The 21,008-nt window shown below is 35.5% G+C and overlaps 1 protein-coding gene across 1 annotated transcript; it reads left to right on the top strand.

The window, feature by feature from the left end:
• The first annotated feature begins 14,108 nt into the window (after positions 1-14,108).
• Positions 14,109-20,064, top strand: LOC129264200 (S-adenosylmethionine-dependent methyltransferase Rv2258c-like). The gene is made up of 3 exons (XM_054902056.2): positions 14,109-14,313; positions 15,175-15,297; positions 15,992-20,064. The coding sequence occupies exons 1-3, from the start codon at positions 14,130-14,132 to the stop codon at positions 16,630-16,632; spliced, it is 948 nt and encodes a 315-aa protein (XP_054758031.2). The 5' UTR covers positions 14,109-14,129; the 3' UTR covers positions 16,633-20,064.
• Positions 20,065-21,008: the final 944 nt, after the last annotated feature.

Genomic DNA, 21,008 nt, shown 5'->3' with positions numbered 1-21,008 from the left:
GACTTAAGAAGTTGATGGGTGATTTAACATAGTTTGCTGTCAGCGGCATACACCACGAATGGGGGCAAAATAGAAACAGTTAGAATGCTAAACTCTGCGCTATCTTGTTCAAAGCTTTGAAGCAATTATAAATTAATGATTTTTTATGAACCCCCGTAGGGGCCTATCAGAAGTTACCAGTCGTGCATTCTTACGATTTAAATACCCGTGACGGATAGAAGAGGGAGAAAATATTTTACAAACTTGCTTTTAGAACTCAAAATGACATTCAACTGACTGCATGAACATCAATTTTATATCCTCTCATTCATTGAAGAGGGAATTTTCCATTGCCATCTCAGTGGATGACAAAGCGAAAAAAATGGGTGCTTTTTACGTCCAACTATCTTTTCTACTTTTAGTAAATTATCGGAAATAAGGGCTGGGTTGGTTTGAATAGACCTTATTCGCTTGGTTACTCTTCTAGAACCGAGTAGTACCGGCTGGCATGTAATCACAAGCTGCAGTAGTAATATCAGTCTTTTGTTTACCATGAGAGCAGATCAATTTGTCAGTTGTCTAGTACTTAAAAGGGAAATCCAACGTTTGAGTGTATGAAATGAGAAATTAAGAAAAGCAAAATGTTCGAAGATCATAATAACCAGGAATAAGAAAGTTTCAGCTATTTCAAAAATAAAATCAATGTATGACTCTGAAATCTCAAATTGGCAACTAAGTGGGTAGACCTTGGCAAGAGGTAAATATTACAATGGCATTTTTTAATGTGTACTTGATTCACATAAATCAAAATTTAATATTGATATCATAATTTTGAGTAAAATATTTGAAAGAGATAACATTTGACATTTATATAGAAGAAGTGGAGTATTTGTTCCTACCCATTATTAAAAGGATACCACACAACGCCCATTTTGAAAAACACATCTTTAAACATCTTTTGAAATATCTTATCATTGTCTGTGTTTGTCCAGTCCTTAACCTGTCTATTTCTCTGAATTTAATGATTATATTCTATGAAAACTAATTTCATAATTTTGTACTTCTATAAAGAACAACTTTTACTTGAAACCTTTCATGCCATGCACAGCAATATGTAGTCGTTTACTAAAAAGTAGTTTTAGTAACGGTGTTTACGTTAATGATGAACATATTAATCTGTTAGGTTAATCAGTCTGCAATAGTTTGAGGAATCGGTCTGGAGTCAAATTTAAATATGTTGACATACACGCATGGCAGCCTATAAGATAAAACCACTTATGTAAGGATGTTGATATTTAATTCATAGATGACATTTGCTTTTGTTGATAAAAATTTTGTTGTGTGATGAATTCTAATCTGCCCATGGAGTCCATAGTCATATATTGTTTTAAAGATGTCATTTAACTTCACAAAAGATTTTTAAACGAAGAAGGAGTGGCATGTCATTCCAAAGTGATTTGTATCTGATTGTACAGATGGCAAAGAGGTAGGTAAGTGTATATGTGTGTGAAGTGGGCGTAGGTATGGTGATAGGGATGTGTGTGGAAGTGTGCATGTGAGTGATGTGAGAGGGGGTGTTCGGGTTCGTGCTTGCCTGTGTGGTTGTGTGTGTATGTGTGTGTGGGAGAGAAAGAAGTGAATGGATGTGCACGTTGTTGGATGGAAGTCATCAGGATATGTGTATTATGTGCTGCGTATGAGGGTGTGGGTGGGTGTGAGTGTGTGTGGGAGTGTGTCCGGGAGAAAAAGAGAGGGGATGGGTGCAAGTCGGTGGATGAGATCATGGAGCTACTAATAGCTCCATGATGAGATCATGGGATTTTGGGTTGTGTGTGTGTGTGTGTGTGTATGTGTATGCGCGTGGGGGCGTTTGTGTGTGTGGGTGGAGGTGAGGGTGTGTTTTCGCGGGCACGAGTGTGCGTTTGAGGGTGGTGTGCTTGTGCAGGTGTGAGAGATAGGGGATGATGGTTTATGAATGGTATCATGGGAGTAGATGGTGTGCTTGTGTTGTGTGCGTGAGGGTATGGGTTGGTGTAAGGTTAAAGTTGTGGGTGAGCGAGTGTGTGCATTTGTGTGAGAGGGAGGGAAAGAGAAAGAGATAAATTGATGACTGGAATCATTGAAAGAGGTGTTGTGTTTGTGCTGCCTGTAATGGTGTGGGTGAGGGTGTATTTTCGCGGGCGTGAGTGTTCGTTTGAGGGTGTGCGAGTGTAAGAGAGAGGGATGAACGCGTTTGTGAACGGAATCATAGAAGTGTATGTTGTGTTTGTGTTATGTGTGAGAGTGTGGGTGAATGTGAGCGTTGCGTGAGCCTCCGATGAACCGTTCGTTACTCTGCCCTTAAGATATAAAGTGAGAAGACGAATAAATAAATCTCCTTTATGATAATAAAACACCTGATCTTTCACAAATTCATGTGTTTTAGATTTCATTGATAATAGTGAATCTTTCCAGGGCGACAGCTTACGTAGCTCTTTGTTTATATATTACAAAATGGTAGAGCATGCTTACTAGACAGTATCGAGACAAGTGGTCTCAATCGTATGTTTTTGATTCATTGTTAGGAAGTTGTAAAATAAAAACGTCCTCGACTTTTCGGATTCGTGCCAAAAAAAATGAAAATTAATTCGTTGACGCAAACGAAGTGACTTGCAATCCGCCTGTCTGTTCCCACAATAGGGGCTCAACTAAATCAATGAGATTGGCTTATTGGCAAAATGACTTCGTGAATAATGTAGCGCTAGCGCGTTTATTGTCAAATGGGGCTACTCATGCTTCAAAACACGTTACGATGTCACACATTGATGCGCATCGATTCGCCCTGATTGACTAAAGTCATTTTCTATCAGCATCACATCAACTGCATAAAGGCACAATGTCAATTTCAATCAATTCCCCTTTTGATTTGTTTGTTAGCCAATAGAATCCATATTAGATTGATACCAAGATAGCATATTGGTGTTTCAGAGAAATAGTTCGTTCCCTTCCCCCTGGAAATGTAAGTATCTTGAGGCATGAGCAATAATTATATGCAATATATCAAATGAATATTCTGCATGAAAGTCCTTCGACCCAACATATTTTCTTTTGTTTTGTTTTGAGTTATTACCTTCTCTCCTCACTGCTATGAATAAAGACAAATGGTTGGTGTAGGAATTGTGGGTAAAAGTTCACTTCGCGCATGAATCCAGCCTGGTGATTGGGAATGTGATTTCGGTAGCATCCCTTTTCCTATAGGAAGCTTACAATTTCGCTTAGATATTCTCGAAATTTCGCTTAGATGCTCTCGTCCATTTTGTCACATGTTTACTGAGAGCCTCGATCGACTCGTTCTAAATAAAGCATGTGGTATACCCGAGTTTGGCATAATGATCAGACCAAAACTCTCAATAATTTTTAAACCGAACACAAGAAATTTATAATTTTCCCTGATATGTACTTAATTCATTTTATATCATGAATTTCCGAAGAATATCTAGAACCATCAAATGACGTCACTGAACGCCTAATCATTTTATCATCCATTTTGTTCTATCTTTGCCATGACGCTCGATCAGCTCGAACTAAATGCAGAGGCGGTTTCCCGTTTTTAGCATAAATATTTGTCTTTTTTATTCCTATTTATGATAAGACCAAAAGTGTCATTAAAAAAAAAAATCATCTTTATTCGAATAGAAAGCATAGGGAGGTACAATGAAAATGAATCCAGGTTACTCGTTCACATTGTCATAATCATTACAAGCTATTGACAATGAGGTATACAGAATTATGTGATGTTAATGCAATATTATGCAGAATGACATAACACAAAAGTAATGTTAAAGAATAATCATTTTCTTCTTAACTTGTTAAATAAAAAAGGGGATGTACTATTTTTACAGTCATTCATGATAATCTTATGTAAGGCCCAAATGTATAGAGACGAGGTGTAGTGTAAAGGAGATCGTGTAATTTCAAGTATACTAATTGTGTTGAAGCTTAGGCTGGTGTTTATAAACACCTAGCACATTTCCAAACCATGGTGTTTCGATTGACACCAGTCGATGTAAGAGGCAAACAATCCATTGAAAGGCGGCTTATTGCCTCAGTTATATTTTGACTCTCTGGCCCTGACATTTCAGTGGATTTATCGTAATGATTTCATTTTTTTAATACATTCTGATTTCTCGTGTAAATCATCTTCTTTAATATTTAGTTTGAATGAATTGTTTTGATCTATTCATTTCCGTTTCACATTTTGTACATGTACATTGCCATTATAAGCATAACTTCATGACACAGTTATATAGTACATAATTCAAAGTACAATTAAAAACCCACCTCTTTCAGAATGTTTAACTTAGTCACATGTAGGTCACCATGTTTAATATTCTTTGATCTTATGTATAATTATTTGATGTCTAATTTTAAATTTACAATTCTCACCACATTTCTCGCTTTCCTCGCGCATAGAGACCTGTAGGCGTTATGCGTATTCAAGAACGGTACTGTTATTATTTATTATTATCATATATAATCTTACAAGAAACTGACATAGGATATTACATAATTATGACACAATTGCATGCAGATTTAAGAATCACAATGCAATAAAATCAATTGATATTAGTATCAACACGTAAAACGGGGCGGAGGGGGGGGGGGGGCTCGCCGATAAAAACAAAAGTTGTATGGTAGGCAAGCTCCTAAACGTCATTGCATATACTTACAGCAATAACGAAATATAAGATTTTTCGAAACATTCACTTTTGAAGTTCAGCGTCCCGTTGCATGAAAGTTACCATATAGGTAACTTTGTCATCCAGTGGTAACTTGCAGGGAATCCTTGAATGTGATTGGCTGTTGATCAGCGTTACCATGGTAGTTACGTTTGGATGTCATAGTTACCGTAATAGTAACTTTTATGCAACATGGCCCGGATCAGTATCATGATTTATGATGTCATCATTAAACATCAACATTCATAACGCGTGTATTAAACATGGTTATCTGCTGATTCCAACGTCACTGATATAGCGTGAAAACATAATTATATTAGCAATTCGGTCCTTGTAAATATAATAAAAGGAAGTCCATGGAATTTAAGGTAAAATCAGTACCAGGGTTATTCACTCTAAAAAAGGTTTACACAATATTTGGTTGATTGGGAACATGCATGCTGGTTGGGTAAAAAGATACCCTATATTTGGTAAATTTTACGCAATGTTGTGTTGAAATAGCCCAATATGGGGTGAAAAAATACCCAGCAAACATGCATGTTCCCTTTTTACTCAATATTGGGTAGAATTTTACTCAGTGTTTTTAGAGTGCATGTTTACATGGTGTAGGAGAAGACTAGTACATTTTTTTTAATTCAATAAGTAAACTATAATTGATCTTTCACACAAAAATTCAACATGCATGCATGCCTCAGTAATTCTAAACTCGAATAAAGATTATTGTTATCGCTCTCCCTTTTGTTCGTGCAGAAATTGGTGGAATTCGGACCTTTGTGTGATTATGCTTTTACCAGTTGTCATTTTCATCACATATCTGTGATTTAATCTAGCGGAATTAATATGATTCATCTTGATTTTAAAATATGCTGTGCATGTGAGTGGGTGGATGATCTAGGGTGCAGAAAGTGACGCTGAAATTCCAGAAATGACGCTTTGTATTTAATGCTTCTCTGTAGACATTTATGATTAGACGATAAATATTCATGTGGCTTTACTGATAAAAATGACATCGCAGTTCTTAATCGAAGACAGTATACAATCGAACACATGCTCATCCATATACTAACATGACTAATATCAATGAGTTACGGTTTTTTTGTCTGTGATACATCACATTCACACTCACTTCCGATCACTTACGGTTGATGCTTAATACGATACCACCTTCAGCCTATACCGTATAAAGTTTGTTTATGACAAAACTAATCAATTGTGCGATATTGGTTAAGACATGTTTAAAAAGAAATAAAAAGATATCAAAGATCGTAATTTTCAGAGCTGGGAGTATGGAATTCGGAAGTAACATTTGTTAAAAGAAGACTTAATAATTGACATATTGACTTGTTACCTTCAGTAGGTTTATATCATCCGATTATGACACAGACACTCATGTAGATAGGCTTTGGTGGCGATTAACAAATTGAGGGTGGTTTCTTTGTCAGATTGTTCGGGGGATTAATTTCTTTTTTTCTTGAGAGCGATCTGCTGGCGGATAGCAACCAGAGCGGTTCCGCGACCGAGTGAGACCCACGTTCTTTGGCTTCGCAAGCTTGGTCCGTATACGCCTCTTACTTTTGTTAAGGAAGCCGCCACAGTGGTTGAATAACTTAAATTCGTATTAAAAGGGCTTTATTTAAGCAGCTTTTCATTTATCTTAAACCAGTGGAAACGCTTAAACGATTATTTAGTTATATAGTTATGAAAGGAGATTAATCGGCCTTTTAGGAGAAAGCAGGAAGCAGAATTGGATAGAATTTAAAAGATTACGAAGCATAAAATGGTAAACGTTCAACATGTTTAAAGGCCGGAAATTCCATCATTATAGTTTTGTTGTCACCTACACCATAACATGTCGTTAGGGTAGATGTATATTTAGTTCTCATTTATTTTGAGCAATTAAAGAAGTAATTTAAAAGTCGCTTCTTGAACCATCGTCTTTTCCCCTAAGAATTATAGTGAAATGAAATGGGCTCGTTTTCTAACCGAAGAAAGTTCCACGAAAGTAAAATTTATATTGTCTAAAATAGATGAAAGTTTCGGGCCCTATTTTGAGGCATTAAAAGGTTCTTGCAATGATGAACGGTGAAAGGCGATATCATATTTTGATTTATTTTTGTTCATCTAATTTATGTCCCCATCATTTCTGTTTAGATACAAATTTTGTATCGTAATAGGATGAATGTTATATAAGCTATATAGGCCTACACACAACGTCTTGTTAGAAAATGACCTTCGCAAAAGAAGGGATCTTTGTTTGATTGCAGAAATTAAACTGAAAAATGAAGGGGTATAAATAAGAAATATGCTGTTGTTTGAAAATAAATGTTACATTGTTTTATTATTATTGTTATTTTTGAGGGGCTTACGCTAATTTGTATGCTTAAAATTGGTGAAGGTTTTTCCATCAATATGAAGTAAAAAAAAAAAAAAAAAGTGTATGTTATCATGGTTATTACGACACGATTGTTGTGCGGCATTTAAAGTACATTACGGGATACAACGATTTTAAAATTGATTGTTTTTTTAAATAATACAAACATGACAGTTTGCTGAGATGTTAATGTATTCAGACGATTGTTTTTAATATTTGCAAGTAGTGGTGTACTTGGGGCAACTATATATCAACATATATCATGCGATACGTCGTTGTGTGGTCTAGTGGTTACGAATCTCGTCTTTCAATCTGTGGGACGTGGGTTCGATTCCCAGCCATGGCGTATTTTCCATCAGCAAGATATTTACTCAAATTTTGCTGCTCTCGACCCAGTAAAAAGAAATTCCTCGAATGCTTGAGCGCCTACACTCTTAAAACAACTAAATTAAATTGACCAGACCAGTAGTCAGCTGGGTGCAACTGATGTGCCTAGTCACACTTCTGAATTACATTCTATTCAGAAATAACTATGTTCTAGTAAACTACGACTAGAAAATAGTCAAATATATGACTAGAATAACAGTTGCACCCAGCTGACCCTATTAACTAGTCATTTTGACTGATTTGTTTTTAGAGTCTATATAATGGCGGTTGGCTACAGCTGGGGTAATAATATGATACCAAAATGTTAAGTGCAGTAGAGTATATAAATATAGTAGCTGCACTATATAAATGGTCAATATTATCATATCATGATTATACACTGGTCAAGGGATTACATGGTCAGGTGACTCAAACTGAATGGTTAAAATATGGTAAATGGAATTCAACTCAAATTGACGACACCCTCATCAAAGGACACACCTGGGTTGAGAGTGGCAAAGTCAAAATGCGTTACGAGGATTGCCACCCTTAAAACATATCGAAATGTACACCGAGCAAAAAGGTTACATTACCTTTCATATCAAATATCATATCTCATAATGAAGTATGCAACAAAAATTGAGAGGGACATTTCATTTGAAGGTTTATTACAGTGTTATGTTCCTTTGCTTTATAGTGAAGTTTAGCGGAGCTGTGGGGAACGTTTGAAAGCATGCTATCTCGGGAATAGTGCCTGATTGGTGTCAGTTTGATTGAATGTTGTGATAGCGAAACGAATACATGTCTATCCACAAATAAATTTACAGAGATCTTAGGATAAAAGAACTCATCAAATGGCAATTTGTATCAATATTTTATTTTCAAAGTGGGTTTTTGTAAGCTAGAAACGACATAATTGATAAATTTTCTAATCGCTCCTCCATCGCCCATTTGGCAACAATGAATATTTATGATGTTTTCCTAATCTGGAGTGCGGCCTTAGGCGTTCAAAATCAATACTTGGTAATTTCTATTCGAATCAGGCGGTCCGTGACGGTCTTGGTAATTTCAAAGTTGAATAAATAATATTTCTGCCTGTCACTCTAGCATGTACCAATTCTCTTGTCACGAATTTGATCAAAATATCTTTATCATCTCGGCAATTTTATGGTTGTTATTCTTCCTGTTTGTCAAAATGGAAAAAAAAGAGAAGAAAAAGCGCGGTCTCTAACCAAAATCGTTAAGGGTTTGCATGCAAAATACACATCAATTCGATATCATATAATCATCATGACCGCTTTCAATGGGCCCGCATTTTATACATTAGAGTGATAAAATACATTATAACGAAATTCAGAGCGGTCTTGTTCTCATAATTCATTCGTATAGTTTATCAAATTCTTCATCAGTTCAACAAGGAATGATCAATGAATGAGAAATATAATATAAAAATAGAATAAAACAGTTTGCCGGCGGTGAATTTGATAACCCGCGACAAACAAACTGCGTCTAAATACTAATCGATCTGACAATAGTTGGGTTAGATTGATATGAATAGAGATGAAATTTGGTGCGGTTTGAGCGTGCCCTGGGGTGTTCCGGAGTGAGCTTGTTAGATAAATACTCTTTGGGTAAAAGAGGAACACAATCTACGATGTTATACACCAACTTCCACTTCAAGGGCGTTACGTGGCTCCTTAATTATAGGATGCGTTGTTGGTATGCATGATTCTTAACAATAAAAAGAAAAAATAAACATATTCAATAAAATTATGCTTAAAAGACACGGGTCGTGTGGTCTAGTGGTTTGAGCATTGGACATAATCATAAGGTTGTGAGTTCGAATCCCTGCTCTGCCATTGTCTCGCCTACAAGGTCAGCCACTAAGCCTGTAATAATTAGTTAGGCTATATATACCAGCTTGACGCTTACCAGTAAAAAGCTGTCCTGTCGAGTTCCTACGGGATTTACTATTCATCAACCTGTATTTCACTTAACCTGTAAAATTGGAATTCAAATCCTTTGAGATTCAAAAATAGATATTCAGGATTCATATCCAATCAATCAAGAGTTTTGCAGACAGCAGACCTGGATAAATCCATCTAATTTAGAGTAAAGACTTAACAGACCTGCAGAAATAACTAGACGACATCCTCATGTTTTGGTGAAAATGTAACAATATACATTTGCCATTTTCATTATGCTTCTTGAAAGAAAAATCCTTATTTTGAAGAGAGACAGAATGATTGGGGAAGAGAAATGCATGAAGACTGATTGGTGAAACCACTTCCCCCTTACCTAGATGAAATTTCGAAGAAAAAACGACAAATTTGCTCTACTAAATAACAATCAAACTCGTAGAATGCTTAATATTTGAATAACTTTAATAAAGCTGTAGGTAAACAGTTTATTGTGCATGTGCCAATTTCGCTCTTTGAAAAAGTTAATTCGTTTGCTCTATGATCGTGTAAAGATTGCCGGAAATGTCACATTCTGTATGGCTTTATTCGTGTAGCAATTTGGGCAGTCTTCAAATGACAATTTTCTAACTTGCTGCATGTATTTATGGTAGTATAAAAGCCACCGTATACACCTTAGGACTGGTCCACGATCGACTTGGAACATTTTGCTCATTTTTTGAAAATTTGAATGAAGAGTATATTTTTATTTGAGGTTCAAGTTTTCTGAAAGCATACAAATATACAAATGTTGAATTGTTTTTGCAAGACTTTTGTAGTAAAGGCGAAATCAGTTTCAAATCGTAGCCAATATCGTACGACTGTTATGGCGTCATTGCGACAAGGTATTAAATTCGCTTTTATTCTAATAAGAATAGTAGCATGGTCATGATAGTCACATATTTGAACACGGGTATTTGTACGATGATTTCGAACATTGCACAGTAAAATATTCCATGTTTCAATATTAGCATCAAATTCTACCAAAATCGGGTAGCAGACCAATCGTAAGGTGTTCGGTCGCCTTAACGTTTCTAAGCAATATTTATGAAAGTGACCAAGTAACAAACATACCGAGTTTTTTTTTTACCTGACTGCTAAGAAAGCACGAATGCCTGTGAGCAAGCAACCAGGGAACCAACAGCTTAAGGTCCTCTCCGAGGGACCTTGTAATGAGGATAAATGCCTTATACCAAAGGGCACTAGCGCACCACTTGGGAATCGAACCCGGGTCACCGGAATCCGAAACCCCCGCTCTACCGACTGAGCTATCGCATCATGTGTGAGATTTAGTACAGAATAAATTTTGAGAGGAAAACTAGAATCTACTACTTGTTTTGACTGTCCAGATACATTGCACTTCATACCCATATAGAAACACACAACGAACATGACGTATTGTATACGTTTTTACAGTTTTAAATGAAATTAGAAAACTATATTTCATTAAAACTGTGCATTGATTTACCAAACTCCTTTTAACACATCCATCTCGCCCCCACCTTTTCTTAATAATGTTATTTCGTTGAGCGTTGTGGCTCAGTGGATTTGTCACCGGACTTTGAAACCGAGGATCGTGGGTTCGAATCCCAGCCATGGTGTAATTTCCTTCCGCTAGAAGTTGGTCCACATTCTGCTGCTCTCAACCCAGGAAATGGGTTCCCGGCAGAAGTTGGACCGAGCGCCTTTATCGCAGTTGGAGCTATAGCCGGGGTAATAGAGTGCGCCATTGAATATAGGTAACTAGATAATCGGCGCCACATAAATTCTATATAAATTTTTATCATTGATGAGGGATGAGCGCTATATGGCCAATTGTAGACTCACTTCTTTCTTAGTCAAACCCCTCACTCTTAATCTTAATATCTTAGCGGTTGTTTTTTTAGGTGTTTGATAATATGATGTACGGTCTAATTTTTCTATACTTTACTTGTACTTTATTTGTGTTTTGTATGTGATCTATATTTTCAATGAGCGTAACTGAAATGAACTTGGGCTTGAACTTGAAAAGTATTGACTTCATTATTCCTATCAAAACAGGCCCTTTTTTCGGTCGAATTGTTTTTAAAGTGATTGCAACTCCAAACTGCCCACTATTATCAAAAAGTAAAATAATCATAGTGACATTGAAACAGAAAAGGTATTCAAATGCCATTTAAATCTAAAATCGCTATTTCTAGATAATTTTGTTGAAATGATGATTATGCAAATAGGTTATCTCCAGTTACACCCATCCACCTTTCTGATTTATTTCTTAAAAGTCTTATAAGTAGGCATCAAGTTGTTTAGATAATAATCGATAATTGAATTCTTGTATTTGTGGATTGTTGAAAAGTATTTCATGCAAACAAATTCTATTTCTTTGTTTAAATGGACTTTGGAGGATTTTCATTTTTAGTTATTTACAGTTTCGTTATAACACGCTTACCTCGGAGTTATGAACGTGGTCAAAATCATTTATAAAAAAAAAACCCGTAGGGGTCGTTTCTTATAAGTGAGGTCGCTCTACCATGCGTCTTATAAAGACAGTTTTAAGGGTAAAATCGTCGATCTCATGATCTCCGTTTGTGACAAATCTATAAAAAAATTATAAGTTTAAAATCTCAAAATGACGGACATTGTCAATTGGGCCTACTGAAGTGACGAAAAAATGTGAAGTGAAAGTTTGGTGTCCTGAGAGTTGTAAGAGAACAAAAGATTATAGACTACAAAGCGCGTGAATATGGTAAACATAGAATTTGGTAGAACTGATAATAGTATACTGTAACCATGGGAACTGATAACGCATCTTACATCCAACACGCCTTTTCCCCTGATGCTCTTATTTAATCATCATTATTACTACCATCGTCGTCGTCGTCGCCATCATCATCATTATCAACATCCCCGTCATCTTTATCATTATCATCATCATCAACGTTATCATCATCGTCGTCTTCGTCATCACCACCACCACATTCATCATCATAATCATCATCATCGTCATCATCATCATCGTTTTGGACAGCAGTATTGGTATATGGGGTTTATAATAAAATTCATGAATTCTCTGTTCAGATTATTTTATTACCATGAAATATTTGATTTACACATTTCATGAATATTGTTCGGCTTTAATGTCTATAGCAAGCCCTTAGTCGGACGAATAAAAAATGACAAGAATTTGCCTGTCAATTTTTAAAGTATACCAAAGAGAAGGAATGAAAAAAAAATAGTTCGTTTTATATAACATTTTAGATGGAGATTAAATAGGTGTGAAACCTCATCGTAATTAAGAAAATATTGTATTGTGTTGATTTTTTTGTAAAGTTGGAAAACGCATGGAACAAAACTGATATGGTTGAAAAATCACACAAAATGGAAGGTTGCACCGAAAGCGGAAATATTCTATCAACAAAATTTAATGCATTTGGAAGCTTTCCTTTATCCTGGGTGGTTGAAGTTTGTTTTCATTGTGTGAAAAATCATCTCGATGTTCGCAAGGTCCGTGGCAGCTGCATCTGAGAAGAAAACATCATAATACCAATATAATATTTCTGCATGTGAAAAATACTGATGGACAGCTGGTGGAACGATAGACTACAAAAGCACCGCTTACAAACCCCACCTGAATGAATAAGATGCATTCTCAATGCACTCCCTTCCTAACACTACGCCCCTGAAAAGAGGAAAATCGGGAAAGAAAATTTGAAGAGATCTTCCCCCCAAACGAGCAGCCAGCTTTTATGCGTACTCTCATGTGTATAACCCATTATTTTTTTCCTTGCTATCGATTTACGTGTACCCCTTTCAACTTCCCTCGCTCGAGTATTGTATGTTGGGCTTTGTGAAAAACATGTAAAGTAAAGGCAATATTCTGTTTAACAGAATCCAATATAGTTGCCCCTGAGGGGCAGATTAAAGCCATGCATTGAAATGGAATGAAATCTAATTGCTATATCCTTGAACTTGTATCAATAGAATGAAAGACGGCCAAAGTTTGATGAGTTTCTTTAACTTCTTCCTTTTTAATACCATCGGGGGGACTAATTTTTTTTTAGATGGTGGTGGTGGTGATTTTTTACCTGATTGCTAAGAAAGCATTGATGCTTGCCTTGTAAGCAAGCAACCAGATGACCGACTGATCAAGGTCCTCTCCGAGGGAGAGGACCTATTATTATCATTATCATTAATGGATAATACTATTATTATTGTTAATGGAAGTCGATATTCCAAGTTTTCATCTCTGCTCGTTGGAAATCTTTGTTTATCTTTGTGTTTATTATTATTATTATTATTAATATTATTACTATTATTATTATCATTATTATTAGTAGTACTATTATTATTATATTATTATTGCTGTTGTTGTTGTTATCATCATTAATATTCAATTATTCGTATTATTATCATATACCATTTGCTTATTATGATGATGGATCATCATCATTGTCACCATAATTATCATATTCCAATATACGGGATGTTTTCTCTCTTTTTTCATTGGTCGCCTACATTACATGAACACTGGGTTTTTTCAATATCATTTCAAAGTTTTTCAATATTTATCTATTTTTTGGCCACCTCATTAAGTATATCCATTCTGTTTTAAAATACATTCATGTATGTATTCATCTTCATATCCATCTTCAATGATATGCATGTATTTTACCCAAACAATTAACAATTAATCATTGAAATAATTTTGTCATTATCCCCCCCCCCCTCTTCAGATATGTCCGTGAATGGCTTGGGGCTATGGTAACTTCTCGCATTGTCGATATAGAGGGAAGGGACCGCTATGTTCTGCCACCACATCGAGCAATTTTTCTCGGCCGAGAAGGACCCGGGGAAGAACTCACTATTCTCGCTTGTGCCTTGCCCGTACAGAGTCAAGTATTTGAGAATATCGTCGAGTGCTTCAGAAAAGACGGCCCAAGAGGTAATTATTTTTATCGAGACAATGGCTTCACATTAAAAATACAGGTATCAGCCCCCTTCCCCCGTCCCCCTTTTTTTTTGGGGGGGGGGGGCAAATATCTTTTCTCTCTTTTTTACATTTTTAAAGATTGTCATCATAATGGTCTAATGCTGCATTTTATTCAGGCCGTTGAAATAATGCTAAAAAAAATGCACATTTTCATTATTGAAAATGCTTTTTTTTCTCGCCCCGGTCCCTACAAGTTCCTAATTCGTATACACCTTCCATTGTGTAACTTACTAACTTTACGTTTCGATCTCGATATGTTTGCAAAATTAAAAGTATATGTAGTACTGAATTGCATTTTGTATTTCTTTAACCTCATAAAATAGTAAGAAAATTTTGCTAATAAGCTATATAATTGTCAAGATTTATCTTTGAAACTATTTTTTTGTTAGGTGGCTGTTTCTGTTTACCTGCATTCAAATTTTCCCTTGGATATTATATCAAAATTGTCAAATATTATTTCTTGGCACAATCTAAACGCAAAATAGATTTGTAATTTGCGCTGCATTCTTCGTGTTTTCTCTCATTGTTTCCGTACAATATATATATACATATTCATCGATACTTTAATTGTCATAATGTTATAAACTTTAACAATTCCTTACATATATGTTTATTCATATACTTTTTTCAACATTTTATATTTTCAACCGTGAATGTCTGAAGTCATATATTTTTATATGATGATAAAGCAATCAGCTTAGAGTGTTAACTTTTACAAGAGTGAAACCGGCGCTAGTCTCCCCCTCCTATTTTAACAAAATTATATTGTTGATGTGATGTGTATAAAACTTTATATATTTTTTTTCTTTTCAGGTGTACCTTATGATTATTTTGATAAATTTCACGGGTTCATGAGTCAGTGTTCAAATATCTGGTGGGGAAAGAACTTGGTAAGCTGCTTTCTGCCAACTGTACCTGGCCTTACAGAAAAACTTGGTGAGTATTAACTCCAATTCTTCTAACCAGCCTATTTTCTTTTTAAATTTTATAATTATTTGTTCATTTGATTACTGGAAGGACTCCATATGTTATTCATTGATTTGTGAGAAAAGAATTGAATTGAATTGAATAGACGTTGAACGAATTTCATAATTCATTTCCAAATCTAACCAGAGTCTCAAAATTAAGCAAAAGTCCTTATTACTAATTTGTAGTTAATTTGGCGTTCAATTGCCTCAAATTGCAAAGCCGAAGTACCGTTGATATATAGGAACTTGCACTAAATGTGCAATTGGATGCAATTTTCACCGGAATGTAAAACATTTTACGATAATTATGAAACCAAATCATCTTCAATTATGAGGGATATATTTCTACCTATGTTAGTATTTTTCTTTTGAAGATTTGTTGTTGGCCCTCCTCATCCATTACTATCCATGGGGGCCGTTTCATAAAGCTGTTCTTAAGTTAAGAGCGACTTTAAGAACGACTGGTGAACCCTTATACGCGCTAAACAATCGCCAATTCAATACCATTTACCACAAGCAAGGATCACCAGTCGTTCTTAAAGTCGCTTTTAACTTACGAACAGCTTTATGAAACACCCACCGGCAGTGTGATGATAACAAATACATTTTCATTTCTGGGGGATTTTTGTTAATGTTTGTTTTATTTCGATTATTTTTCACAGAATCTGGAATCACAGTTCTAGACGTAGGCTGTGGGGAAGGCGGTGCGTCTATCCTAATGGCCAAGCAGTATCCCAACTCCCGCTTCATAGGAATTGACATATGCGACTACGCCATCCAACAGGCTAAGGGTTATTCCATTGATGCAGAGGTCGACAATGTCGACTTCCAGGTGATGGACGCCCACTTGATGCCCGATGAGTGGGAGAGCAAGTTTGACTACGTCCTCGCGAGCGACTCCCTGCACGACATGGCACACGTCGGCGTCGTTTTGCGAAAGATAACGAAAGTCCTCAAGAATGGCTGTCACATGTCTGTGTTGGAGGTCAACGCTCGCTCTGATATCGTCGACAACATGTCGATGCCGTTTGCCTCCACGTTCTACACCAACAGTCTGTTTCATTGCATGACGGTGTCGCTGGCTGCGGATGGCGGGGAAGGGCTCGGCAATATGTGGGGCCGGGAGAAGACGACTGCTGCGCTGAATGAAGGCGGATTCACGGTCATTGACGAGTCCGTTCCCGAGGGCTGGTTCAATATACACTATGTCTGCATCAAATCAGACAGGTCGACGTCAATGACGACGGGTCGTTCACCCACTGACAGCGCAACTTCAACGCGTTCATCAAAGCCGGACAACTGATCCAACATCACATTGGATGTCCTAAGACAGTTGAAAAAAAAAAACTAAGATGGGCATTTATTGCCCCTCCATCACGACACAAATAACATTGACATTTACTGGTATTCAACCATGACAAGGTAACGTCGTTGATGAGAAAAACGAGTTCTGTCAGCGTCCGAGTTATACAGGGAGTCCTAGCAAAAGGCTAACCCATTTATAGGTGGGATGAATACGTATATTGAGCCATGCAAGATTGTTGTATCCTCAATAAATCTTGCCCAATCTTTTTGCGCAACATGATTTCGACATTAACGTTTCGATGTGTGATTGTTAAGTGTCATATAATTTATGAAAGTAATGTGAAGAAAAAACGAGCCTATGAAAATGTAAATAAATCATAAACTATTTGTCCATGCTGAAAAATAACTGGGAACCTTTGGTTTCTTTTGGGGGACGCACTGTATAATCGGCTGCCATATGTAACGTTACAAATGCACATGATGACAAAAATCATGATAAAAAAGTTATATGTAGTTACGCAAAGATGACATTTTTTTATTCATGATGTTGTACAGTTTTTAAAGTATCTGGCATTGTTATTTATTTTCATAAAATAACAACCTTAATGTTCATGTACAAAATCATTTTATTCAAAAAGTGATTTATATATCATATATATATCAAGATCATTATCAAACGATTTACAAGTATAAAGAAGTACCTCTCAGCGAAGCGAAGGTTGTTTAAACTAATTTCTAAAAATATATGAAGGTAAACATATAAAATATGAATAAATGCTTGATGTAAACATTTAACTTAAACGTGACAAGACTGTATACTGCCTGGGCTAAATATTTATATTTAGGGGTTTTTTTAATACCACTTGGTGTATATTCTCCCCTTTATTATCCACGAAAAATAGAAAATTTAAAATCTGCTGTTGTTGTTGTTTATACTGCTACAAATTCACTGATTATATAATTTTCTTGTGATTTGTAGTGTCAGGTTTTTATGTTTTCCTCATTCACGAAGGTACTAATGTTCGAACCAACGAACATCGCGATCGGAGCGGACTACGGTCGTTGGTGGGAACTATAGAATCAAATTCATTTTTATAATGTTTATTTGACCCAGATGGCTAGACGGTCATTAAAATGACCATTACTGTTTTGTAATCATACTCGATGTTGATTTTGCTTGTATGTATTCAATCACTGTTATTTATTAATTTAATTAGTATTCAATATGGGTTTGTAAAATCTTGTTGTAGATAATGTAAGTATGAATCGTATAATTAATTGTAAATTTCATTTACTACAATCTGACCATTTCCATTCATTCAGTTCCTTGCGAATTTGCAATTAATAATCTGAGAGTCTGATTTGCTGTCTCAAAGATTGACACATGATGTTCCCGAAATTTATTTGAGAATAGCTGACCTGTTTAACTAATATTGAAGCCCACTCCCTGTGGGCGGTCATAAGCATAAGGATCTGGATTAATGAAATCGTGATAATTGTTATTTTATTTCAATATCATTTGTTTATTTTTTTGTTGATGTTGTTTTGCTTGAAACTGTAGGATTATCGTGGATTTTCTTTTCTTTATTTAAGCCATGTCTAAACGCACTTGAGGTTTGTTTGTTGCTTTTTACTTCACACTTTGATTATTGTTCATTTTCTACTCAAACCATTTCTAAACGAATACTTTCTATGATGTTATCTGTTCAATTAGCGGAAGATAAACGTGATTTTGTAGGTTAAGGAATTTATTGCAAATAATCAATGATGCAACGTCAACGTTCAATTGCAAATAATGACACAATATTTAGGTATTGCAAATACACATTTATAACGTGCCTGTTCAAGTGTAATCGTGTTATTACAAATCAAAGATATTTTCATGTGTATACACGGTGAGTAAATGCAATGCGTTTCTTCTCAATAGCCGTCTGGTAAAAAAAATTGGTAATCCGTTTTAAATGCATCTGTGGTTGTGCCATTTTAAGTTTGTATATATGCATATATATATATATATATATATATATATATTTGGCGGAAACTGCTGAAGGTCGGATGTAAATTCATGGCGTGGTTGACAATCAAGAATAACCATGGTAACTATAGAAATACTCTACCATGACGTCATTGGTAGAGTGGAAAAGAATGCGAGTATGGCGCCGTTGTAATTAGTAAAAATTAAACACGGCTTGCGTGATTAATCATTCTCAAGGTTTTCATTTTCAACCAGTTTTCTCAGTTCTCTTTCTGATAAATCATGAAAAATCTATTTTTAATGAAATGACAAAGCCTCTGTAGATCGATCCAATTTTTCAATGATTATTCTTAAATGTTGATTTCGTCACTTTTACTATTTTGATCGTTACGTCGTACTTCAATGTGGAGTTTGATAATTGGTTTTCGTGCAGTCATAACACTCACCGTTCTGTATAGATCACTGTTAGCCCTTCATGCTTTCAAAAGCATATTCATCGCGTTCAATACCACAGTCGGGTCTTATTTAATACAATAATTTTCATTTCAAATCTCCTCTTTCCGATGATGAAAATCTAACGTTGGGCTAGCAGAAGATCACCAGTTTCGAGTTTGTGCGCCTTTTTTACTCCTGAATTTGACGAAAGATTTAAAAATAAAGAGAAATTGTATCATGTTTTTCATGCAAATCTGCAAAATATATTCGTGTCAGCATAGGGGTTATTTTATATCCAAGGTTGAAGCCGGGGATTCTAGGTATTAATGAGTTACGAACAACTGGTGCCTGTTTATGCATGTGCTGGTCATTTACCGGACAATTTTCCTTGAAAGTTTCTTAACATGGTAAATGGACTGACCCCTAATTTATACATTCCTCGTCGTTTTTTTACAGATGAAAAAATGCATTGAAACACGTGTTTCCTATATATGGAAGCTCAGAGTTCATTCCAACGCCAGCCAATGGGATTCCAATTAGGCCTATTGAGAATCTGCTGTGTAGCACAAGAATAATTATACTCAATGTAAAGTCATGAGTAATTAAGGCGAAGTTTTAATACGAAACGATTCCCATGTATTATGAACATTGCGTTGATATTAAATTTCTCTTTCAAAATAACGGTTTCTCCGTCTTCAGAAAGTGTACTGTGGTGCGTGCCACTTAAGGGGGTTCCCCCGGTATTCAGTCAATGTATAGGGTGAATTCATTTTTTTTTCGTAAAGAATATAATTATGATAGGTAAAATGTATGCTTAGGCGACTATAGCATTTAATGTGTATTATACTGCTGTGTTGCACATAGTCATTCCCGTCTACGCAAACCTCATTGTTTGTAAATATTCTGTACATGTATGTGTATTTTGAATCATTTCTCAAAATATCAATATATTTTCTCTAAAAGTTATGCGTTTTATATTTAATTGTAATTGTTTCAATAAATATTTCACTTCAATGACAAGTTATTGTTGTCTATCATGTCTATTGCATTTTACGAAGTTATTGTTAGTAACAACCTTAAGAGTGAACTTCAAGGTGATATAGCTAAAGGCATCGGGTATTGAGCCAGCCTTTTGATTTATCAGGATAGAGAGGAACCGAGTAAATTGATGATTGACCAAATGATTAAAACTAGTGTATGTTACATTCTAACAATGTATCGAAGTCATTGTATACCGTGACATTTTGATATTAAAAGAAAATAGAAGAGAGAAATCATTTGCTGAAGAAAGATAGAGTGGGAAGTGAGAAATGAGATGGGATAAACGAACTGCGATTTTTTATTCTTAAACTTTTCTGACAAGTCTTGCAAACTCTTGGAACGTTTGTTTTGAAACGAACAAAAGTATGTTTACAAACATTCGAGGCACTTATTTTTCTCATCAGTGGGTCGATTTAAGGAGTGATGTGGTCGCCAGCATTGGCGAATGAAAAAAATAACTTTAAAACACTGTTTTACAACAGTTTGCGAAAGCTTATGTTCAAATTATTTTGCGATGAGAAAAATGGTTTCAAACAATGAAAATTTCTTGCGATCTTTAATGAAGCGCGAAGCTTTTAGGTGTTTCATAAATTAAAATAAAAGGAGCCGTCTCTCTTATCTCTTGTACCTATATCAGCTCCAATTCAGTTGACTATATTGTGATTTTGAACCTTGTTTTCAAAAGTGATTGTGAACGCACAAACAAGGGATAAAATGGAGGAAATTGAAATAATAATTACCCCGCTAAAGCGTTTTATCATTTATTTTTTGCAAAGAAAAGGGTCCTGAGAAAAGGGTATTCTCTAAGTCATATTGAATGCTTACCTTTGAAAGATCAGATTTGATTACAAACAATTTAGAGACAGTATCTTTAACTCGCAAAATAGAGCAGAAGGGTATATGCCGGGAGGGAGATATTCCTC

The sequence above is a fragment of the Lytechinus pictus genome, chromosome 7 (assembly GCF_037042905.1).
Source record: "Lytechinus pictus isolate F3 Inbred chromosome 7, Lp3.0, whole genome shotgun sequence".
NCBI classification, from domain to species: Eukaryota; Metazoa; Echinodermata; class Echinoidea; order Temnopleuroida; family Toxopneustidae; genus Lytechinus; species Lytechinus pictus.
This window is presented reverse-complemented; position numbering and strand designations above follow the sequence as displayed.

Bases quoted from the DNA above. Each gene is read 5' to 3' on its own strand.
- LOC129264200 (XM_054902056.2), top strand. From the start codon at position 14,130: ATGGTAACTTCTCGCATTGTCGATATAGAGGGAAGGGACCGCTATGTT. The intron at 14,314-15,174 runs GTAATTATTTTT...TTTTCTTTTCAG, and splicing joins CAGAAAAGACGGCCCAAGAG to GTGTACCTTATGATTATTTT. The intron at 15,298-15,991 runs GTGAGTATTAAC...TATTTTTCACAG, and splicing joins TGGCCTTACAGAAAAACTTG to AATCTGGAATCACAGTTCTA.